The sequence below is a fragment of the Podarcis vaucheri genome (genome assembly GCF_965113315.1).
Source record: "Podarcis vaucheri genome assembly, chromosome: 7".
NCBI lineage: Eukaryota > Metazoa > Chordata > Lepidosauria > Squamata > Lacertidae > Podarcis > Podarcis vaucheri.
The window spans coordinates 38,351,733-38,375,533 of record NC_138765.1 but is presented as its reverse complement, the minus strand read 5'-3'; the positions used below and the strand labels follow the sequence as shown (position 1 = coordinate 38,375,533).

General features: G+C 49.1%; 1 protein-coding gene across 2 annotated transcripts; it reads left to right on the top strand.

The window, feature by feature from the left end:
• The first annotated feature begins 11,900 nt into the window (after positions 1-11,900).
• Positions 11,901-19,533, top strand: RHBDL2 (rhomboid like 2). 2 transcript variants are annotated; one of them, XM_082233519.1, is made up of 7 exons: positions 11,901-12,329; positions 13,819-13,970; positions 15,299-15,411; positions 15,961-16,061; positions 16,869-16,929; positions 17,910-17,971; positions 18,065-19,135. In XM_082233519.1, the coding sequence occupies exons 1-7, from the start codon at positions 12,114-12,116 to the stop codon at positions 18,188-18,190; spliced, it is 831 nt and encodes a 276-aa protein (XP_082089645.1). In that variant the 5' UTR covers positions 11,901-12,113; the 3' UTR covers positions 18,191-19,135. The 2 variants fall into 2 exon arrangements, with proteins under 2 accessions (XP_082089645.1, XP_082089644.1); XM_082233518.1 differs by lacking the exon at positions 18,065-19,135 and adding an exon at positions 19,177-19,533 and having other exon boundaries at positions 11,910-12,329.
• Positions 19,534-23,801: the final 4,268 nt, after the last annotated feature.

Sequence of the window (23,801 nt, the reverse complement as noted above, 5' to 3'; positions counted from 1 at the left end):
CGTAGCCTAGATCAAAGCGGAAGCAGAATGTATCCATTCTTGCAGAAATGGATACATTGTAACAAGGGTTTGACAGTTTTACGAGGTCGGGAGTTTCGGTTCTATTGTTCTCGCCGTGGGGGGCCGTCAGCAGCTCGTCAGGAGGTTAAATGAGGCGTGCAAGAGCTCCCTGAGCTAGCTCCTGCAGGACGAATGCATGGCTGTGATTGGCCAAAGCGCGGCCATAGGAATAAGCGGAGAAGGGAAACACTCGGTCTACTCATTCTAAGTATGGAGCGCAGATAGGCATAGGAAAGGATAGGGAATATATATATATTCGAGCTTATTTCGCTCGGGAAAAGGTCTGGGAAACGTGTGGTGCTTGTGCAACGGTGAAGGGGGTTCGAGGGTGGGTGTGCGGTGGTACCCTTGAGGTCATCGCCTCGGACAGCCAAGAAGAAGGGGGAAATAGGTACCCCCCCCCTCGGTCCGTATCAGTCCCCCATTCGGAGATAGATTTGCATTAAAGTTCTGTAAGAACTTGCAAATCCTTTCTCCGCACCATTTGAGCGCTAAATTTCGGTGATCTCGTATTCACCTTCTCCCAAATGCCTCATCTGTACATAGTCTGGGAAAGTGGGAGCATGTCGGGAGCGGGCATAGGCTCGAAGAGGAAAGGAGCGAGGAGAAGCAGAATGTCGGAGGAGAGAGCAGCAAGGGGTAATACAATGCATAGTGCAACACAGGATAGAGACACAAAGGAAGACAGTTAAAATGATAAACAACACGACTTTCAATAGTTGTCTGAGCCATCCCAGCTTGGGCAACCATCCCCATAAGTCCACATCGGATAGCCCCTCATGCTGGATGTCGTGGAGCTTCCCTGCTAGTTCATGGATATTATTCAAATGTCCAGTTATATTTAAGGTCTGGTCAGTCACGTATGTGCAGCACTCTGTGCCTATTAATGCGCAGGTGCCTCCCTGACTGGACAAGAGGAAGTCTGTCGCGATTCTCGTCTGTAGGCTCAATTGTCTTACCTCGGATAGTTCCGACATGAGAGAGTCTGTGATCTGGGTCGCCTCCTGCATGAACTTAAGGAGGATGTCGGTGAGTCGGAGAATATCCACGTGGTTTGAACCGGCACCGTAGGCGGGGAAGAGTGCTCGGCCTACGGTCTCTCCATTCGCAGCAACGTCTGACAGGTCTGACAGCTCCTTTTGCTCCCTTTTATTCCGTTGTCTTCCAGGCGGTAGGTGTGGTAATATTCTAATTCCGGGAACGATGTAGCCGATGAAGCAGGATCCGGACATGTGTGGGCTCACCCATGTATAGGCGCGGTGCCCACACACCCAGAATAGGCCGCTGAGGTAAGATTCCATTCGGCCTGAAGCAAAGGTTTGTAGTAGCATGGTGTCTGCGGGTTGTGGCTTCCAGTCCAAGGGGTGTCCAACCGCAGCGGCCCAGGCAACAGTAAGGTTAGGAAAAGTTCGGGAGTCCCTTGTGTTGGAGACAGTGACCAGTCCAGTTGGTAGGATTTCCAGAGTGTTGGTGCATGTACTGGATCCGATGAAGGTTCCTTCCCCTGAGAAGCTGCGGCAAAGGGGTCCCTTCGTAGGGCCGGTGAGGTAGAGGTATTGGTGTGTTAAGTTGAGTGCGGTCAGGTTCCAGGAGGTAACATTTCCGGAACGGAACTGTTCTAAGGTCACTGGTACAGGGACCAGTGGGAGGCTCTGTTGGAGATGGCTGGGTGCGTGAGCGCAAATCCAGCAGTCCGGGTAGGGTGACTCCTTCGCCACCTGGCTGAGAAGCTTAATATAGGAGTTTTGCTCCCAGGATGACAGGAGGTCTTCTCCCGGGAGTGCCGGGTCGGCGCCGAATTGTCGGGGTGCTGTGCCAACCGGATGGAGGGGGTCGGTGGTGTTCAGTAGTCGCCTATCCCTGGCGATACCGCCGCATCGCAGGGGTCCGACGTGGTCCCATGAGGGGGAGCGCGAGGGGTGTAAAGAATGGTGCCACCCTTCGAGATATTCAGCCCCTCTCCACTCATGAGTGACCCCTAAGTCCCATAGACAGCAGAACCGCCGTAGGCAGAGTCCTTGGAGTTGGGGCTTCCGGGTTTCTGGGGTGGAGCGGAGGCACTGGAAGCCGAAAATCAAGTTTCCAGAGGGGTGGCTTGATTCCGTATAAGCGTGAGTAGCCCCTCCTGTCTCGACTTCGGTCCAGTTTGGGGTTTGGGAGACCTCTCCACTCTCGTAAAGAAGGTAAGTCCCATTTCTGCAGGTCAGCCGGTAAGAGGAGTGGTCAAGAGTGAGAGCCGCAGAGCCGATACGATGTAAATCCTTGTTTCGAATGAAAAGTTCCCAATATTCGTTTTCGGCGAGTTGGGGAACTAGGGAATGGCGCAGCAAGGTCCGGGACTCGGGAAGGCAGAAATCAAAGTCCCCCATTCGATCAGGGTTAGACCTTCCCGTCTCGACCTCATGATAGTCCAAGAAGTGGTAGTTTGTTCGTAATCCTGTGCAGTGGTCTGATGGGGTGGACGTGACCCAGGATAAGGTGGCGAGGAGAAGGGCGGTGGTGGCCAGGCGCATGGCTCGGATGCGTGAACGAACGAAGGCGCCTGACAGGGTGAGGCTGTAAAGCGAAGGTATCAAATAGCGCTGTTGAACGGAGCTGTCAGATGAACTGTCAAAGGCGAAGCTGTCAACGAAGGAAGTAGTGAATGGAGCTGTCAAGCGAAGCAAGCTGTCAATGGAGCTGTCAAACGAAGCAAGCTGTCAATGGAGCTGTCAAACGAAGCAAGCTGTCAATGGAGCTGTCAAACGAAGCAAGCTGTCAATGGAGCTGTCAAACGAAGCAAGCTGTCAATGGAGCTGTCAAACGAAGCAAGCTGTCAATGGAGCTGTCAAGCGTGGTTGTCGGCGCGTCTGAAACGTAGCTTGATGGTGTTGGTATCTGGGATGATTTCGGACGTCCAGTTGGGTGTCGCGGTGTCTGGTCCGGTCTGTTGGGCCCGACTTTGGCCCCGATCGGCTGGTCCGGTCTGTTGAGCCCGACCTTGGCCCCGATCGGCTGGTCCGGTCTGTTGAGCCCGACCTTGGCCCCGATCAACTGGTCCGGTCTGTTGAGCCCGACCTTGGCCCCGATCAACTGGTCCGGTCTGTTGGTCGTCGTCGTCAATATATGAGGTCGGTAAAGCCGGTGGAGTCGAAAAGATGAAGTCCTCACCGAGGTTTTCCTCTGCCTCTTGAGGGGGAGGTGAGGACTTGCACCTTGTGTGGTGTATCCACGAATTCTTTTCACCTACTTTCACGGCGGTCGGTGATGTCAGGAGGATTTGGTAGGGACCTTCCCACGCAGGTTGGAGGGGTTCCTTCTGGTATACCTTGACGAGGATCCAGTCACCAGGGTGGAAAGAGTGGGCTTGTTCGTCGATGGGTAGGCTTTGTCCTTCGATAGCAGCGTAGTGGTGGAGGCGTTGAAGCTGTGTCTGGAGCTGAATGACATAATTAGTAAGTTCTGCTTCCCCTAGTTCAAGTTCTGAGAGTGGGAATAGAGTGTTATAGACAGGAGGGGGTCTCCCGAATAAAAGTTCGTACGGAGATAGCTTTAATGGTCCAGTTGGGGCACTCCGAATATTATGGAGGACCAACGGGAGTGCATTTACCCATTTTAGTCCAGTAAGTTTGCAGAGTTTCCCTAGCTGGATCTTAATTTCTTGGTTCATCCGCTCTACCTGTCCAGAGGACTGTGGGTGATAAGGTGTATGGAGGTCCCATTTTATTTGTAGAGCTTTGGCTACCAGTTGTACTACTTGAGCGGTGAAGTGAGTTCCTCTATCACTGTCTAGGCGTCGGGGTATTCCGAATCGAGGGATAATGTCCTGTAGGAGGGCTCTGGCTACTACCGAGGCAGTGGGCTTTCTACAGGGGAATCCTTCTACCCAGGAGGAGAGTTTGTCTACTATGATCAGGGCATGTTTGAAACCTTGACAGTGCGGTAAGTCGATAAAGTCTAATTGAAGGCTTTCGAATGGGACGAATGCCCATGGTCTGGCTCCTGGTGGCGCTCTGGGTTGTCGTTTGGGGTTATAGGAGTTGCAAGCAACGCAGTTCTTTGATGCCGCTGTGGCCGCGACTGCAAGTCCGGGAGCGTACCAGGACCTCTTAACGTGTTCTATCAGTCTCCCTTTTCCCCAGTGTGTTTGTTGATGGAGGACCCTCACCAATTTTGGAACCCAAGCCTTTGGGAGGACAGTCCTGCCATCGGGAAGACGCCAAATATCATTCTGTTGAATTGCACCTACAGAGCGCCAGAGGGTCTTTTCCTCTTCGGGGGCTTCTTTGTAAATTTGGGTAGGATCAATGTTAAGTGGGATTTGCGGAGCTTGAAATTCAGACTCGTTGTTCGGGAGGCGGAGTGCGGCTGACTGGGCCGCCTTATCTGCTCGCCTGTTACCCCTTGAGACTGGGTCCCTACCTCGGGTGTGAGCCTTACAGTGGACGACTGCGATTGCAGTGGGTAGGTGAATGGCAGTCAGTAACCTCTCTACGAGGGCCGCGTGTGAAATTTTTGAACCCGCCGCTGTTAGGAAGCCTCTTTGTAACCAAATTTGGCCAGTGGTATGCACCAGTCCAAAACAGTATTTGCTGTCTGTATAGATTGTGGCCCGCTTGTTTTCGCTTATCTCACAAGCGCGTATGAGGGCTATTAATTCTGCAGCCTGGGCGCTGTATTGTGGATTTATCGGGTTGGCTTCTATGACTTCAAATTCAGTGACCACGGCGTACCCTGTTTTCCTTTCCCCTTCCACAACCCTCGAGCTGCCGTCTGTATAAAGTATTATGTCTGGGTTTTCTAGAGGTAAATGGTCTAGGTCTTCCCTGGGCTTCTCAGCCTGCCGGACTATAGTGGCGCAGTCGTGGTGTGGGGTTCCATCGTCGGGGAGTGGGAGAAGGGTAGCTGGGTTTAGGGAGTTGACTCGTTTTATGGTCACGTTCGATGGAGTTAATAAGAGGGCTTCGTACCTATTTAATCGAGAGTTCGAAAAGTGGTGGCAGCCCCTTAGGGTTAAGAGGGTAGAGACCGAATGAGGCACATGGATGGTGATTTCGTGTCCTAGGACTGTCTCTTGTGCCTTTTCAAGGAGGATTGCTGCGGCCGCTATAGCCCTTAAGCAGCTTACTGCCCCTTTTGCGGTTGTGTCTAATTGCAAGCTATAGTATGCCACAGGTCTCTCTTGGTCCCGGAAAGGTTGAGTTAACACTCCGGAGGCTACCCCCATTTGTTCGTGGATAAACAAGTTAAAGGGGATCCTGTAGTCAGGTAGACCGAGGGCGGGGGCAGACCTCAATTCCCGTTTCAATCGCTCAAAGGACTTGATTGCTTCTTCTTCCCAAACTAAAGTGTCTGGGTGGTCTTGGCGGGTCATAGCCGACAGGGGCTTAGTTATTTCGCTATAACCCGCAATCCAGGCTCTGCAGAAGCCAGCCATTCCTAAGAATCCCCTTAACTGTCTCTTTGTTTTGGGAAGGGGAATCTTAGTGACCGCTTCTATCCTGTCTGTCGCTAAGCTTCGGGTGCCTATTCCTAGGATATGGCCGAGGTACTTTACTTCTTGTTTGCAGTATTGTAGTTTTTTTGGCGACACCTTATGTCCCTTTCTAGCTAGTTCAGCCAGGAGGTGCTTAGTGTCCATTTTACATGCTTCCTCGCTAGTGGAACAAAGGAGGAGGTCATCTACGTAAAGTAAGAGGGCGGAACCGGCAGGGAGATGAATGTCCTGTAGATCTTGGTGTAAGATGGCCGAAAAGATGGCGGGTGATTCCACGTACCCCTGGGGTAATCTCGTCCAAGTTAATTGACTGGGTCCCCAGGTGAAGGCGAAAAGAAATTGGCTTGCTGGATCTAGGGGTATGCTAAAGAAGGCAGAACAGAGGTCCGCGGCAGTGTACCACTTAGTTTCTGCAGGTATAGCGTTCAGCAAGGAATTTGGGTTTCCCACCACTGGATGACGGGGTATTACAAATTGATTCACGAGCCTCAAGTCCTGCACAAAGCGATATCGGACTGGTGCTCCTTCCGCCGATGGTTTCTTTACTGGGAGCACCGGAGTGTTACATGGGGATGCACAAGGGACCAAGATTCCCTTCTCGAGGAAGTCCTCAATCATAGGAGTTAGTCCTTCAATGGCTTCTTTGGGTAAGGGATATTGCTTCGTGCACGGAAAGGGTAAATCAGTCCTATAGGTAATTTTTACTGGGACCGCTGATAATAAGAGACCCACTGAGGTCGATTCGGTGCCCCATAAAGAGGAAGGTAAATCGTTTTCCAATTCCGGGGGAAGGTTTGGGAGTTGGTTGTCTGTTTTCGCCTCTTCAACTATTCCCTGAAAAGCGGGGATGGCTTCTTCAGGCATGTATAGATAGATACCTTCCTGGGAACATGTAATGGTCGCATTTAGTTTACAGAGCAAGTCTCTCCCCAAGAGGTTTACCGGACTGTTGGTTAAGAGGAAGGTGTGTTCAGCTAGTAGCGGTCCGAGAGTAACCTTGGTAGGACGTGATAGTGGACAAGTGCGGGGTATCCCATCCAGACCCATAACCTTTCTGGTCTCCGGACCTGGTTTCAGGTGGCTATCGGTTAGAGTGGAGTATGTGGCTCCAGTGTCTAAGAGACATTGGTAGGGATGGCCATCGATTTGTATAGTGCAGAATGGGTCTTCTGAGGATAACGTGAGAACTGGGCAGATAGTTAGGGCTTGGTCGGGATCCCCCTCTAATTGTCAATAGGACTCTTGATCTTCAGGAGGGGGTTGGTTAGGGGGGTGAAATGGAGGTGCTGTGGCGTTGGCCCACGGGTGGGCGGATGGGGTTACAGCGGGCATCTGGGTTCTCGGTCCTGGTAGTGGCCTTTGGTTTGGGGCAGATGCATTCGGAGGTAGTTGAGGTTTATATGAGGCAGGGGCTTGTTGAGGAATATGGGTGAGGGGTGGTTGGTTCCCGTACCCTTGGGTCGCGTTGAGATGTGGTGTTCCGTAAGTCATATTATTGAGGTAAGGGCAAAACCTTCTTATATGTCCCTCTTCGTGACAGTAAAAACACCCTCCAGTGGACGGTCCCCATGGTCTGTGGGTGTTGGGGTTTCCTCCTTCCCGGATCCCCCTTCCACGGCTGAAGCCCCTGCCTTTGTTAGAGTTTAAGTCCATGCTTAGAGCAAGGATCTGTTCAACTTCAGGTTTGGGATCTTTTCTCTTCCTCTCGTCTCGTGAATTATAGACGGATTTGGCAATAGAGAGGATTTCGCTAATGCTCTTGCCATCATACCCTATTTGTAAGTTTAGGGCTTTTCTTATGTCGGGGCAGGCTTGGTCCTTAAAGAAGCCTTTGACTATGACTTCGTGTTGGGGGTTGTCGGGATCGATCCCTCCCCAGGTCTTGATGGCTGAGACCAGTCTGGTATAATAATCAGATGGGTGTTCATTTGCCCCTTGTAACACGGTCTGGACCTTCGTCCAGTTGACCGTGCGTTGTCCAGCAGCCTTAATGCCGTCCAAGATTGCCCTCTTAAATAAATCTAAGCACCATGTTCCATCTGTGGTATTATAGTCCCAGGTTGGTTCGGTGCGTAGGCATTGGGCCGTGAGTGCCTCGACGTCTTGTGGGCGTCCTGCCTGGTAATTTGGGAGCTCAATTGCTTCTCCAGCCTTAGCTAAAATATCTGCCTTTTCAGCTTCGTTGAAAAGGGCATTTAGGAGAACATGAACGTCTGGCCAAGTCGGCTTGTGGGTCGAGAAAATAGCGCTGACCTGACGGTGACACTTATCCGGGTCGTCCCTTAAGGATGGCATTTGATTTGACCAGGTTACCAGGTCTGCCGTATAGAATGGTTGGTGAGTGTATACCATTCGAGGAGGTCCGTCCGGTCGCAGGGGTGGGATTGGTAGGGCCCTTAAGGGCATCTGTACAGCTACGGAGCCTGTCTGATTAGGGTCCGCCTGCTTGGATGTCCCCGGAGTCTCTTTAGGTCCCTCTTGGGTCTCTTTTGACCTTTCAAGGAAATCTGAGTATTCTGAGGTGGCATTTAGTATTTCTTTGGCTCGCTGTCTCAGAGATAGGAGGTTAGAACTTTCTAAGGTTGCACTCTGTATCTCTTTAGCTCGCTGTCTGGTTATTCGCGGGCTCGCGCCCCCCCGTGCCCCTGGTTCCTCTGTATCCCCATCGCTATCTGAATTCTCCCTTGAGGCGGGTGGAATATTTTGTCTATAGTAGAAGGGAATGAGCGCTTGTTCCATGGAGTCATCTCCTGGGTGTCCTTCGTATGGGGGGGGGCGGAGGCGACCTTCCGTGATTTAAGATAGGCAGTTGGTAGGTCGTAGCTCTCTTGGTGACTTGGAGCAATTCTCTGACTGTCTCAAAGGTAGCCAGATATTCTAATTGACGTGGTTTCTCTTCCATTAAGTATTTCCTAAGGTATTGTAGGCGTCCTTCGTTAAAAGAGCCTCCCTTTGGCCAACGCAACTCTGGCCTTGCAGAGGCAGTTCCAGCGGGCCAGGTGTCTCTACAGAGATCTTCTAACTTCTGTCTTGATAGTAATTTGTGCCCGGGAATAGACTTCCAATAAGAGATGACAAACTCAAGAGGAGAGTCGGGGTCTCTCCGGGATTCGGATGGCTTTCTAGAAGCCTTCCTCCCGGAGCGAGTCCGCTCATGCTTCGAAGCTTGGGTACCCATTTTATTCACGCGTGTCTGGGTAAAAGAAGGGAGAGGGGTCGTTAGGGATATTGGGCTTATCGGGAAAGTTTTAGCTGCTTAGCAACTTCCAAACGGGTTTCTTTAGAGAGCTCTTCCTGCCTATTCTTTTATTCCTTATTCCTTCCTTTCCTACTTTTCAACTTCTCGGGGGGGGGGTCTCTTTCCACTCTGCCAAATCCCACCCAACTCTTTTCGGGTAACCCCTCCTGGCAACCTCCTACCTATCGTTGCGATCTCGGAAGAGGGGCCCTACTGGACGCCCGCGCCGCGCGGTGCCAGATCGGGTGACCCTTGATAGAGTTTTGGACGGAAAATCCCCCTTGCTATCGGAAGCGGACTCACGCACGTTACACGTGTTACGTGGCCCGACCGGTGCGGCTGGGATTCGGATAGGAAAGCAAGACCCCTTCCTGCCCCCTCCGTAAGGGCGCTCGGGAAGTTCGGAAGAAGAACTCCAGCCCCTTGCTTTCAACTGAGATGCCCGTTGCAGAGAGTCGGCTGTCTTTTCAAGCCGGGTCTCCCCGTCTTATTTTCGGACTCTCAGTTGGTGCGGCTGACTGGAGAGTTGAGACGAAAAGTGATAGAGCTCAGAGCCCCCCTTTCGGGCCGAGCGGCAGTCCACGGTCTCTCTCACGAATTGGACTAAGAGACAGATGAGAAGGATCGATAGAGAGGAGGGCAGAGAATTCAGTTGCCTGGAGACTTCCACCCCCCGTTTCCACCAGTGCACTGGGTTTCCTATACTCACGCGTCTTCAGTGATGATCCCGGGATCGAGAAGCCGGCGGGATGTCCCTTTGCTCCCCGGCTGAACTCTTGGGACGTTTGATTACCGCCCGGAAGATGGCCGGAGGTCCAGTGGGTCTTCCTGGGCAAAATGGCCCGGAGCCGGCTGAAGACTTCGGGGCCCCCGGTCAGCAGCACGGGAGAACCGCCCGCCCCACGTTGGGCGCCAACTGTTACGGAAAAATCCCGGGTGCGGGGTTGCCCAGCCACCCAGCACGTCGGACAAAGTCCGCGGGTCCTAGCGGAGGAAAATAAGCTCAGCCGGGCACAGGAGCAAGATGCGGAGATCCAACGTTTATTGCGCAATAGGTTCAAGGCGAGATTGAACCCCGAGAATGGGGCGACATAAACTTTTAAAAGTTCCCTCCAAGTCCCATAACACAGTGCGCGGAACGTCGTGAATACATTATGGGAAGGTTGGGTTTCATGGATTACATCATGAATATATTACACACGTCATGAATATCTCAGAGAAAGGTGGGGTTACACTAATTTACATTTGAGGGAAGGGAGGGGGGAAATATGCAGAGCGAGAGTCATACACAAATACACATTTCATGAGTACCGGTGGCGGTGGGACAATGGGTTACTGATATGCACTGTCTGCCACCTGGTATTGCCCGGGGGACGGGCTGGGCAGAGCGATCTGACAGGATTAAGGAGTTCCTGTGTACGTGACTTGCCGTCTCGAGGATTATGGAGTCGGCCAACATCATGGAGTCCTGGGGAAACTGAGTCGAATGACACCAAGAGCAAGAAAATTGGAGCTGTGGTTGATTTTATATGAATTTTGAAAGGTTCTGATGACTTTCAGTCCGTTCCGTAGCCTAGATCAAAGCGGAAGCAGAATGTATCCATTCTTGCAGAAATGGATACATTGTAACAAGGGTTTGACAGTTTTACGAGGTCGGGAGTTTCGGTTCTATTGTTCTCGCCGTGGGGGGCCGTCAGCAGCTCGTCAGGAGGTTAAATGAGGCGTGCAAGAGCTCCCTGAGCTAGCTCCTGCAGGACGAATGCATGGCTGTGATTGGCCAAAGCGCGGCCATAGGAATAAGCGGAGAAGGGAAACACTCGGTCTACTCATTCTAAGTATGGAGCGCAGATAGGCATAGGAAAGGATAGGGAATATATATATATTCGAGCTTATTTCGCTCGGGAAAAGGTCTGGGAAACGTGTGGTGCTTGTGCAACGGTGAAGGGGGTTCGAGGGTGGGTGTGCGGTGGTACCCTTGAGGTCATCGCCTCGGACAGCCAAGAAGAAGGGGGAAATAGGTACCCCCCCCCTCGGTCCGTATCAGTGTGTTAAGGAGTGTGTAGGATTTCCCTATAAAAATTCCAGAGGATCCATGATCTGGATTCACATTTTTGCACTATGGCAGCACCATGTAATGGGTTTTATTGCTCAGTTTGTGCGCATGATGACTTCCAGGAGTATCCCGTATAAAATTTCTGAGCGTCCATGACACGTGACACGACACATTGCAGGATCCATGGCTTCTGAGCTGCAATTCATTGTAAGGATGTGATCTGTGATTTTAGTCACTTTGGAGGGAACCCACTGTAAAAATCCATAGGTCCATAAAGATCAGTGGCAGCCCCACATGTTGATAACTGATATGCACTTTTGTTGCTGCTGCTGTTGCCCTTAATCATTCCTTCTATCTAAATACCCAGAGGGTCCCTGCCTTGCGCCATGATTCACGACTCCCCACCCCATTGTGCTATAGTAATATTTATTTATGCCCCACTTTTCCTCCCTAGCAGGGACTCGAAGCAGCTTACAGATAAAGCAAGAACTGCTGAAAACGGGCGGAGGGGCGAGGGCAAGCCCAATCACAACAAAAATAACAGGGCACCAACACCAGTCAGTTCCCCAAAGCTTGTCTTCACCTGCGGGCGGAAGGACTGCAAGGAGGAAACCTGTCTAACTTCCCTAGGGAGTGACTCGCAGGCGCTCCCTTTCTGCCTGGCTGGGACCCCCTAGGGCGGAGCCCGCTTCGCCTGGCTGTCTGCCTTCGCCCCGCCTGGCCCCGATCGCGACTCCTCCTGCGCGCCGCCCCGGCTCCGAGGGCGAACGAGCGCGGCTGCCTCCTCTCTGGCTTCGCGGCCCGCCCCTTCGTGCTGCTTCCGCGCCGCGCCCGACTCCAGGTGTTCGCCCGTCGGGGCCGCCGGTGGTGGACTGCTGCTCTGCCCGCCTCCTACGGAGACACCTTCCGTCCAGCCTCGGAGCGCCCTCTGGGGGATCCCGCCAGCCGCGCGCCCTTCCTTCGCGACGGCAGCGGCGGTGGGCGATCAGATAGCCACGCCCCGGGCTTCAGCGGGTGGCGGTGGCTACTGCTTCCGACGGGGTCCCCGCGCCCTACCTCGGCTCGCCGTTCGCGCAGCCCGGCGGCGCGCAGCCCCGTGCGCTCTGGTCACCGTGCGCTCCGGCCACGACGCGCCCTGCGAGCCCAGTGCCGATCCGTGATTTGGACGGGGCGGGCTTGGGGTTGGGCTGCGTAGGGCGAGGCTGCTGGCGGAGAGCCGGTGCTTCCCTGGCGATACCCGCCTCTTCTTCTTCCTTGTTCGGCAAGAGCAGGCTGCGGCGGGCGCGATGGAGCTGGAGAGGCTGAGCGCCGAGGAGGAGCGGGCAGCCCGGTCCCAGGAGGGCGAGGAGGAAGGTCGGAACCGTGCGGCCTGCCTGAGCTGCGATAGCCTCCACAATACGGTGTCTAAGTGGATGCTCCCGGAGGATTCCCGGGCCACCTATCTGGAGAGAGCCAACTGCATCCCGCCACCCATCTTCATCCTGGGCATCAGCGTGGCTGAGGTAGGGAGCTCTCCCAGGAAATGTTCAAAACTCTTCCTTGCTACCCGACCCCCGCCTAAGATCCCAACATATTTTTCACAATTTAGGATGACAGACAGTGTAATAGTCCAGGATGCCCTCTTCCCTGTGGGTGTGACAGTTTGAATCTGTGGTCTCATTTGCCTTCATGAGTAAAGTGTTCCTGTTCAGTTACTTGGGGCTCCACCTAGCTGTCAATTTACAAAAAAAGCCCATGCCATGGTGCAGCCTTCATGGGATTATATGATTTCAGAATGCAAGGGTGGGATGGCTGAAATGAATTCTCTGCCTTGTCAGGAACCTTGCGCTGGGAAAACTAGTGTGTCAGGGAAAAGCAGTCCATCCTCCTCAATAAAAATGACTGCTACCTTTCTGTGTGCAGGGATTCTTACTTTCTTCCTATGTGCATATTTACATGCTCTTTTCTGAGCATATGAAGTTCATTTCAAGTTAAGTGTCAGTTGATTGACAATAGAAATACTACTGCCTCTAAATGGGGAGTAAACATTTTGCTTTGCTGATCTTAGTTTACATGACTTCGGATGAATTGTGTGACCGTATTTAAACTAGAAATGGTCCAATGAGGGCCTGAAAAGACACATACCCATCCGAAAAGCTACTGCTGCTGAGGGATTGCAGGGTTCTTTCCAGTCTGCATCAGAAAGGAGCTCGGAAATCATGGCTGCCAGGGTTCCTCTGGTCCACAGAAAGTATTGTGTGTGTATAGAAAAGTTATATTGTCTAAGGCTGCTTAGCAAGGCTCCTTTGAAACACATACTCAGAGATTTCATAGGAGAACACTGGCAGCAGTTGCCTTATACCAAGTAATGATAGTCCTAGGGATTCAGACGGGGGGGTTTTCCCCATCCCTCTCTGGGGATTGAACCAGGTTCCCTCTGCATGTGCAGCAAGTGCGCTGCCGCTGAGCCTGCCATAAAGGAGACCAAATATTGAGGCATGTGGTCACGCAGTGCCACTAGTCTATGCAAATGTCTGGCTCCGTTAAGACAACATAGAACATTTATTCCAAATAATAATGAAACTCACAGGTGAAGAATACTTTTATTTTTATAAACATTTCATATTTGCAAAGGGAACATTTGCATGAGTTAACACTTCATTATTCCTTTGGAGCTGAGCTGGATGATTGGACTTTGGTCCTTACAGGCTGCGGTGCTTCATGGGTTACATTTTTTATTCTTTGTTTTCTTTCTTTTTGTTAGGTTTGCACTTTTCTTTTCTTTTTGTAACAAATCAATAAAAATAATTAAAGAAGCAAAATAAATAAAGGAGGACTCCTCTATCCCTTTGCCCTCAGTGCAGACTTCCTGTGCTCCTAAACTTTCGGATGCACCAGGTTCTGGCGACTCTGAGATATGGGCGAGAGATAGGTGGCAGCAATAGCTGCTCTGCCCTTTCGTTGTTTCCCTGAGCCAGTCTGAGTCCGACTGCAGTCTGTGTTTCTTTCTAGGTGGCCGTGTTCATTTATTATGCGGTTTCAAAGCCCCAGAGTCAGTGGCTCACCCTGGACTGGGAAAGCAACCAGAACAGTCCTTTCATTTACAGGCCTGACAAAAGGAAGGAAGCCTGGAGATTCTTGTCTTACATGCTGGTGCATGCTGGGTAAGCAACCCATTGCATTGATTGGTGGGAAGAAGACTTGGCCTGTTTAAAATAAAACAAAAATCCTGGTCTATGGGATCAATGCCTGGGTTAACTTTGGAAAGCGCAACGGAATCTAACAGGCTTTTAACCTCCTGGAGTTAAGAAATGATTCCCATCTCAAAGAGTTTGGTTTGGACTGTGCATCCCAGACCTAATAAATAAATAATAAAAAAAATATATCCAGTAGCGCCTTAGAGACCATCTAAGTTTGTTCTGGGTACAGTGGTACCTCGGGTTACAGACGCTTCAGCTTACATACGCTTCAGGTTACAGACTCCGCTAACCCAGAAATATTACCTCGGGTTAAGAACTTTGCTTCAGGATGAGAACAGAAATTGTGCTCCGGTGGCGCGGCAGCAGCGGGAGGCTCCATTAGCTAAAGTGGTGCTTCAGGTTAAGAACAGTTTCAGGTTAAGAATGGACCTCTGGAACGAATATAGTTCTGAAGAAGTGTATCTGAAGAAGTGTGTGTGTACACAAAAGCTTATACCCAGAACAAACTTAGATGGTCTCTAAAAGATGGTCTTTTATTTTTTTATTTTGACTGTGTCAGACCAACACGGCTACCTACCTGAATCATCCCAGACTTGTTAAGCTATATGAGTGTCTCCCCCTCAATGAGGATGAGTTATGGATTATTCTTCGGTGGTCACCCCTTTCTCCTAAGACGGTGCTTCTCTGGCTAAGCCTCAAGACAGCAGTGCACCTTCTATGATGTGCTTAAGATTTTCAGTTTCATGAGGCTTGGCCATTAGAGCAGCACCCATTTAATCACAGCCATGTTGGCCCTCTGGCACAAGTGACTGAGTGGGTGACTTGTTGAGTGCCCCACAAAGAAGGGCAGCAGGGTCCTCAAAGTCTTTCCTTTGCTCAGTGGCGTAGCGTGGGGGGTGCAGGGGGGGCCGGCCGCACCGGGCGCAACATCTGGGGGTTAGGGTTAGGGGGCGCAAATCCACGGGTTAGGGGGCGCAAATCCACGGGTTAGGGGGCGCAAATCCACGGGTTAGGGGGCGCAAATCTATGGGTTAGGGGGTGCAAATTACTTGCCCTGCCCCGGGTGCTGACAACCCACGCTACGCCACTGCCTTTGCTGGAGACCTTGTCTCAGTTTCATCTGCATCTAAACTGCCTTATGGCCCAGGACTAAGAGAGTAGTAAGCGGCCTGTGTGTGTCAGCACCTGTAGTTACTTAGCCTCCAGCACTTGAATGTAGATTTTGTTTTTGTCTTAATCAAGATAGACATAAGTGCTGATTCATCTTCTCCCTGTGCTTTTTTCCTTTGCAGCATTGAACATATCTTAGGAAACCTCTTCTTGCAGCTTCTCTTGGGGATCCCCCTAGAACTGGTTCACAAAGGACACAGAGTTGGGTTGGTCTATATTGCAGGAGTGCTTGCAGGTGAGTGTGAAGAGAAGAGATTGGAAAACAGGCAGCACAGTCATGCCTCTTTCTATGGGAAGCTTTACCGTATTGGTCTGAATATAAGCCTCACTTTCCCCCCAAATTCCGACAGTGAAAAGTTAAAGTGCGGCTTAAATTCGCGACCTTACAAAAATTGGCTTTTACAATATCGCTGCTGAAACAGACATACGGTAAAATAGAACAAAAAAATGTTTTCTTGCCAATTTGCGAGCTTGAGACTGTTCATTTGCCATTTACAGGTGTGAGTGCCTGTGGAATTGTAGCAATTGAATAGCAATTTGTGATTTTAGCGATTGTACGGTAACTTTTGCAGGCTTGCAAGATCAAAGGCTTAAATTGTCTGGAGTTACAATTCTACCAACCGCAGCAATTTTCAGCCTATAGCCCAATTTTAAGGGAGCAGCTTATATTCGGGTATTGTCTTTTTCTCTCTCCCCCCACCTTAAATTTTAAAGGTACGTTTTATATTCGGGCCAATACAGTAATTAACCTGCCACAATCCTCTTCTCCCCACCACTGCTGCAGGTTCCTTGGCAAGCTCAGTCTGTGATCCTCTCCAGGGCCTGGTAGGAGCATCAGGAGGAGTCTATGCTCTCATAGGAGGATACTTCATGAATATTCTAGTGGTAAGGAGGTTGCTCAGGATTCAAGTGAAGTTGTTTGCAATTGGGGTTGGTATCAGTAAACACATAACCACTCAAAGGTAGGCCGTACCTGTTGTGGGTGCGAAGTTTAATCCTAACTCGCTTTGCTCCATGGAGAAACAATTCTTTTAGGCACTTAGTTCCACAAACCAAAGCCCTGTGAGGAACAGTTGAAAGAGCTGGACATGTTTAGATTGGAAAAGGGAGGATTAAGGAGAGCAGCTCTCAAAAAAAAATGAAGGTCCATCAAGCAGAAGGTGGAGCAGACTCTCATTCTCTTTTGCTCCATGAGGACGAGACTAAAACTTTGGGGGATAAAGATGGCAGGGGAGCAATCAGGAGAAATGCCTGAATGGCAACAGGTTGTCAACTGATGAAGAGGCTGTCCCAGGAGGTGATGGGCCATTTGTAGTTGCAGACCCTCCACTGCAGACTCTGCCCTAAGCAGAGGACTGGACTAAATCACCTTCAAAGTCCCTTCCAATAATATGATTGTATGAAAATGCAAGATACCTCCAGAACCCATCTCTCAGACTCACCCAAATGTTTCAAAGATACAGGAGTCCCATACCTTCTCTCCCCTTTATAAAATATGTGTGTTGGTGGTGGTGGTGAGGTAACATCTGAATCATAGAAACAAAGAGTTGGAAGAGACTCAGGGGGCATGTAGTCCAACCCCCTGCAATGCAGGAATCTCAGCTGAAGCTGGCTTGACAGATGACCATCCAACAGCACCCTTAAGAGGTATGGGGTTGTTCAAAGGTTTCTTAATGTTTTTGTTCTTTACAGAACTTCCGAGAAATGATTCCGCTGTTTGGAGTTGTCAGATTACTCGTCATACTCAGCATAGGTATTTTTTAATGTGTCCCATTCTGATCTAATCTCTCTGTAAATCTGTAAGCCCATTTACTAAGCCAGCCTCTTTTTTCAGCCTCATGCTCACTAGGGCATACCTACAGTTCTTCTTTTATGTGGCTGTTTATTTACATAGCTCCTTATTTGTTTAATATCATGCCTTTTATCCCGAAAAAGCAGAGTGTCTAACAGAAAACAATTTAATACAGTCATAAAATAATAGTAATAATTCTACGTTATAATCCACAGTTTGGAAGCAGAACAAAGTCTGGTGGACTGTTTTCTTTTCAAAGAAGGCGACCCTTTCTTAACTTGGTTGTAAAAATCATTTAAAGGCGCAGCAATTACGGCTGAGCCATACAATTCAGGCTCTTCTTATATCTACAATGGTCTGCACCGCCACTACCAACTTCCAAAATTTGTCGTTTATATATACAAAGATTGCTCTTATGTGCTTCCTCACTTGTGATACCATGATCAAAAATTTATCCCCCCCCCATCTTCTCCCATCCACCCCTACCCCTGCTGTGATCGTGATAGCAAAGTATTTTTGTGGCACCCCAAATTTGTCCCTTTTAACTTCTTTATAAAATAAGTATTAGATTTACTTTCAATGTCTGCTTCCATAGGTGATACTGTGATGCCAAAGGTTTAGAGCTTTTTACGCCCACAAATTTATTTATTTTTTAAAAAATACTCATTTACTTACCATTCCTAGGGGGCCCCTGCTGTGATTATGTGAGGCCAAAAGGTTGTTGTGACCTTCCCAGACTCCCAAAATATGTATTTTTATTTTTTAAAAAATTAAATGGTGATGCACACTTCTACATTTTGGCCCTTAAGGACTTGACCCAGTGGGTCAATGTGGCCCTTGAGCTCCACTGTCCTGTCAGTGGTTCCCAGGCAGGGAGGCTGCTCTGAAGTGTTTTGAGGCCTTGCCCAGTTTCCTTCTGACCACTTGTCTTGTTTTCCTAGTTGGAACTGATGTGGGATTTGCTTTGTACAGAAGATTTATTCCCGATAATTCTGCGCCTCAGGTAAGCGCGTTTCCTGCAGCAGAGTTTCATCGGGCTCTCTCAGCTTTCTGCTTTGGGAAACTAACTTGGCATTCTCTTATTTCCCTTCACCAGATGCTCCTCCTTCCTTCAAGGGCTGAATCCTTCCGCTCTTCATGCTGTTGGCCTTTGGGACTGTATGATTTACCTGCGGCCTTCTTGCTCTCTCTTTTTCCTCTCTGGCACCTTACGCAGGGTTAGAATGAAGAAAGGCCTGTTCTGCGGGTCCAGCTCAGTGGCTACCTTGGAGCTTCAAATAACACCGGAAGGAAGCTGAGGGGCACTTTGCATGCTGCAGGTTGCAGGGGAAAGTGGGTGGGTGAGGAAGCCTGAAGAGAAGTGGCTGCATGCGGAAAGAGAGTCCAGGAACGGTTCCCACATGAAGATAGAGCTGAATGCTCTGGGGAATGCTCTCACCTGCGTGCTCTGTAGGAAAGGACTATTGGTCTTGAGTCAGCCTGGCAATGCGTTGGAAGGAAATCAGCATGTTCTCTTGGTACATGCAGAGCAGAAAGGGGGTCCCCAACTGGGGGGGGGGAGGTTCTGTAGCTGGAGTCAGACAAGCCGCCTAGGAAGGGAGACCTGGCTTCCAGCAGCAACCAAGACAACGAAAAGCAGTTTCTACTAGGGAGTGGGTATGGGGCATGTGTGGCTCACTCTGAGGTGGGTGCCTCCCTGTAGCATTTGTTGTGGGGTCCTCCTGCCCCACCCTTGCAGTCTCCAGCCGGTTCCCTGTTTTTGTGGGTTCCCTGGAATTCAATACCCCCCTGCTGCATCAGTGCAAGCATTTCTCCTTGCCAGGTGGAATGGTCCACCCATTGGGGGTTCTCCCAATCCTCCAGAATGGATTTGGGGAAGGGGGAAGAGAAGGTGGGAGCCCTATTACACTGGATAATGTGCTGGGTTAACCCCTTGTTTTTCCTGGCTGCTGCACATTGGCAGAGTTGTTAGAGCTCTTGGAAGCTCTTCTTGCAAAGTCCTTGACTTGGGGCCATTGTTCCTGCTTGCAGCCCCCGCCTTCCACAGTACAGACTGCGCTGCAGTCCTTCTGGACACTTGCTGCCAATTCTGCTCTGACTTTCCCTTGCGCTATACTCGCAGCCTCTGTGTCATGACCGCTGCTTGATCCTCCATCCCAAAGTGGAACACCTGCTAAGTGTCTCTCTCTGTTTGTTTTTCCTCTTAAGGTTTCCTTTGTGGCCCACATTGCCGGAGGTCTTGCTGGGATGTCAATAGGCTATGTCATATTCAGCTGTTTTGATAAGAATTTCATTAAAGATCCTCGATTCTGGGTCTGCATAGTTGCTTACTTGGCATTTGTAGTGTTTGCTGTATTGTTCAATGTGTTTTTTTCACCAGCAAACCAATAGAACACCTGACAATGATTATGCAAAGCTTTAAAGGACAATATGAAGTGATATTTCATTGCAACAGTGGTTTTTGTTGGTTGGTTTTTTTTGCCAAAGTTAAATGTTGCACTTCAGTGCTCTGAAAATATATATATTTTTTTGTATTTTAATATTAAACTGCAAGCATTTTCATTACTTCTTATGTTTGGAATTATTTTGCTGTGCCATAGCATATGCACAATATGATACTTCATTTATATATGAGCTTGTTGATCTCTGCACACAAATGCTCCTGCAGGTGATCATGTCTTTCCTCCTTGAGATCAAAGAGAACAGTTTTGCCTGATTCTTTCCAGATAGTCTGCCATGTTCCGACTACAGATACAAGAGAAATAAAAATTTTGAGGGAAGGAAGTGGGGTGGGGATGAAGCAGATTCTTTTAGACCCATTTCAGTTTGGCTTTAGGCCTGCAACAGCTCCCGTTGCTCTCATTGGTTATTGAGAGAGGGGTAGGCGAGTTTTTCCCTGTGGATTCTTCCCAGCCTTTCAGTGGTTTTCTATACCATTGACCGCAGTATCCTCCTGAAACAACTCTGTTGGGTTGTGGGTGGGGTTGCACTGTTATTAAGGTTCCCACTAGAGAACAGCACTAGAGAACAACAAAATTCCCCTTCTTCACAACTGTTAATGTTACAGAATCTCTGATGTTGAATGAGGAAAGTCCCAGCCTTCAAATTATTCTACCGTAATCACTTGCCAAAACTTCCCAGCAACAGGAGAGGTGTCCTGTTCTTCGTTCTGGTTCAGTTGTTGTCCCATTAAGTAGCAGGAGATTAGAGGTGACAAATAGATGGGGTCTTGAGTTAACTGAACCATTGTCAAGATTAATCCACTGGCTTTTACATTGTGTGTTCGTTGCAATGTTTAGACAGCCAGTTTAATATAAAAACACTGCAAGTTAAGCCAACTTTAGGTAAGAAAAGCTTTTTGCCATTGGATTCTTGCAACTAATGAATAAGCTAGGCTCTTTTAACCAGGCTTTCTTTGTGAATTGCAGGCACAAAATGGTAAACTTTGGAGCATTTTGCTAACTCCTTGTGCATAAGTTGGTGCATATTTGGGAAGAATTCTGGGTGTGTTACAAAATGCACTCTGGAAGATTGGTTGTTTGCAGGAATAGCCTCAGCGGTTGTGGCACTGCCTTTTCATGTGGGGAATGGATATGATAATTACAAGTTGTCTGTCAGGGGGTCCTGGCCAGAGCAAGGATAAATGACTCATGTCCTTTTATAGAGTCAGGAGGGAAAGGGCAGCAGACTCTAAGCAAACAGGGTTCCTGCAGGGTTATTCAGAAGGCACTTGAGGACTTCGGGAGTAACCCCTTTACCCCAGCCAGCCATTTTTATGCAGCAACTATCCTGAGATTCTTTTTAAAATGCATTCGCCTCTGTCTCCTGAGGTGTTCTTGGCCAATAAGGTTAATCTCAGGCTGGAAGTATTGGGGATTGAACCTGGGCCCTCTGCATACCCCCAAGCTATGACTGTCCCTCACTGTACCTCAAAAAGTGGTTCCTGACTGTCTGCAAACACAGACAGGGAACATTTCTTTCCTGGAATGACAAGGAGAGTCCAGATCCAGAATTATTTAGCAAACATAATATAAGTAGGCATTTCAAGGAATAGGGTGGGGGAAGAGAGTCATTCAATAGACCAGCTTCAGTTACTGAAGTTGCATTTAAAAAACGGGAGAAATCAGCTGCTGAAAGGCCTGTGGTGAAGGAGAGGCTGGCACAGAGGATTTGACTGCGCTGGGGCCTCGTTTCATTTAACTATGAAATCGGACGTGACCGATTGATTGCTACTCAGTGCCAGAACATGATATTGATCCGCTGCTGGGAGCTCTCTCCATCTGGTTGTTTGCTTGTCCTCTGCAATATGTTCCTTAAATTGTGCAAATTAATAAGGCGGGAGGAATCACAGGTGCTCATGGCTTGCTAGTAATTGGAAACCAGCTAATTATTTTTGTATGCCATTATTGTGTGCCTGTCTAATTCCGATCGCCCAGGACTGTTCAATACCAGTGAAAAGAAACGAGCTAACCAACTGATTTAAATATTGGCAATGTGTTTAGTTATTGTTCTCTTCCAGAAAGCAACAGCCTTCTTGCTTGCACTTTGGGCCCTGCCCATTTAGAAGCTGCGTAGATGCATATTGCTTGCCTCCCGTTTCAAAGAAAAGAATGCACAGGCGCCAAGGAGAGAGGACTCCAGAGGGTGAAAGAAAAGACACTGCCTTAGTTATCTGCCATGTGAAGAAACAAGCAGTAAATGGTGGGATAAGTCTGCCAAGCTAGCCTAGCCCTGTACAGTACAGCCCTCTGAGGAGGCTGCCAGGGTGTCAACTGGATTTTCTGTGGCCAGGACATCTCATGGGACTAGGCCCTTAACTCTATTGGCATGCTCTAAACCAGGCATCCCCAAACTTGGTCTCCAGCTGTTTTGGGGCTACAACTCCCATCATCCCTAGCTAACAGGACCAGTGGTCAGGGATGATGGGAATTGTAGTCCCAAAACAGCTGGAGGGCTGATGCCTGCTCTAAACAAAGTAAACTACTGACAAGAACCCATTTCACTGAAGGCAAACCTTGCATAAGAACCAGGCAGGCTAGCTCACCTGAGACCCAATGTAAAAAACCCCCACTCCTTTGGTCCCAGAGTTTTCTGCTGTGAACTGAACATCAATTTCACAACATCAATTGGTACTTCAATTAATTACCCTATTAATCAATAATCACTCTCAATTAAAACAAATGGGGTTTCTTGTTCCTTTCAGGTGATGGGCCTTTCTTCTGTGGAAGGTGAGTGGGGTACCTGATGGAGGCAGCCAAGGACAAATCAGCCAGCAGCTGATCTGCCTTTACAGGCTACTCCTTGCTGTGCCCGCTGTGATGCAGCAAACACAAACTGTTCCCAGAGGCTGCTGGCAGGGCATGGGTGTGTGTGTGTGTGTGTTTGAGACTGCATTTTATTCCCAGGGAACTTTGTGGGAACCTGCCTGGAAAGAAACAGAGACAGCATAATTTTCCTTCCTTTCCAGGGACTCAGGGTAACACAGCTGCAGGCTTACAGCAGTATGTAGTGCCTTTTGGACCTGGAACAAAGTTTTCTCCACCCCCCTGTGCTCAGATCTTCTGAGAACTGGAAGGATTTGAAGCATGTGGAGTTTTTTAGACACTTTAAAGCACTATAGAAACACTATTACTCTACATTGTCCCTTGAAGTCCAGGCTACCTCAATGGCTAGGAGTGCTGGTTCCCATCTACAGCTGGTTCACCAGCTATGGCTCCTTTCGGACAGAGATGACTTCGCCACAATACTACATGCTCTGGTTACCTCCAGATTGGATTACTGTAATGTATGGCTGCCCTTGAAGACAACTAGGAAACTTCAACTGGTCCAAAAGGGCTGCCAGTTCATTTTTGGGCTCAATTGAAAATGCTCACACTACTTATTTATTTCATAAAATTTATATACTGTTTGATTGCAAAAAACCCAACAAAAAACCCCCCTGAAAGCAGTTTACAACAAAACTATGAAATTATCAGTAAAAGCAGTTCAACTATTTAAAGATTCAAAAACCTTGATGAGTCCAAGATGCACCCCCACCTTTTTATTTGGAGAAGATAACATTTGAAACTGGTCTCCTTGGCCCTGCCAGAATATCTTCCTCTCTATATACCATTCCAGCCATCATTATTCAACAGCTTTTGCTGCAGGGCACAGGGAAACTTTTTTCCTACAGCAAAGGCAACATGAACTCTGCAGAGCCTCATGCGAACATCTCTTTCCCCTGCCCACTTTCCACCCTGTGACAAAATGCAGGCTCCACCCCATGGTTTCAGTGCCTGCCAGCTGTTTCCCGCCTCTTGTTTTGTTCACCATCTCATGTGATGAAGAGTTCCGGAGAGCTCAATAGGATCGCGCCCAATTTTGTGACATGCTGGTTGGCCTAATATATGGCCTTAACGTGGATTATGGGTTTCTTGCTATCTGTTTCTGGATATGGAATAAAAAGAAGAGCCGTGGCTCACACCACCCTTGGTACCAATAAGGTGGTAAGAGATGCAGCCTGCCAGCCTGTTATCCAGAACTGGGAGTGGAGGTCAGTTATTTGAACATAGCCTGGATGATTATTTCCTTTTGCCTATGGCAATTGTGATGGACCAGAAAATCCAAGAAGAAAAATAAACTGCACAAAGGCACAAGGGTTGATCTCTTCAATTCTGGGGTTTTTGCTTTTACAGCTCGATTATCATTTTGCTTCTAATGAAATTTTGAAAAGCAACTGCGGCTGCAAAGGGCTGATTGATTTATGTCCTCGCATTCCATTTTTTCCCAAGAAGAAAAAAAAAAACCTGTACAGTTTTGTAATGCCTATGGAATATACAGAAGGTGAACTAGTT

Excerpts from the sequence above, each read along its gene's own strand:
- RHBDL2 (XM_082233518.1), top strand. The coding sequence starts at position 12,114 with ATGGAGCTGGAGAGGCTGAGCGCCGAGGAGGAGCGGGCAGCCCGGTCC. Across the intron at positions 13,971-15,298 it reads TACATGCTGGTGCATGCTGG|CATTGAACATATCTTAGGAA; the intron begins GTAAGCAACCCA and ends TTTCCTTTGCAG. Across the intron at positions 17,972-19,176 it reads CCGATAATTCTGCGCCTCAG|GTTTCCTTTGTGGCCCACAT; the intron begins GTAAGCGCGTTT and ends TTTCCTCTTAAG.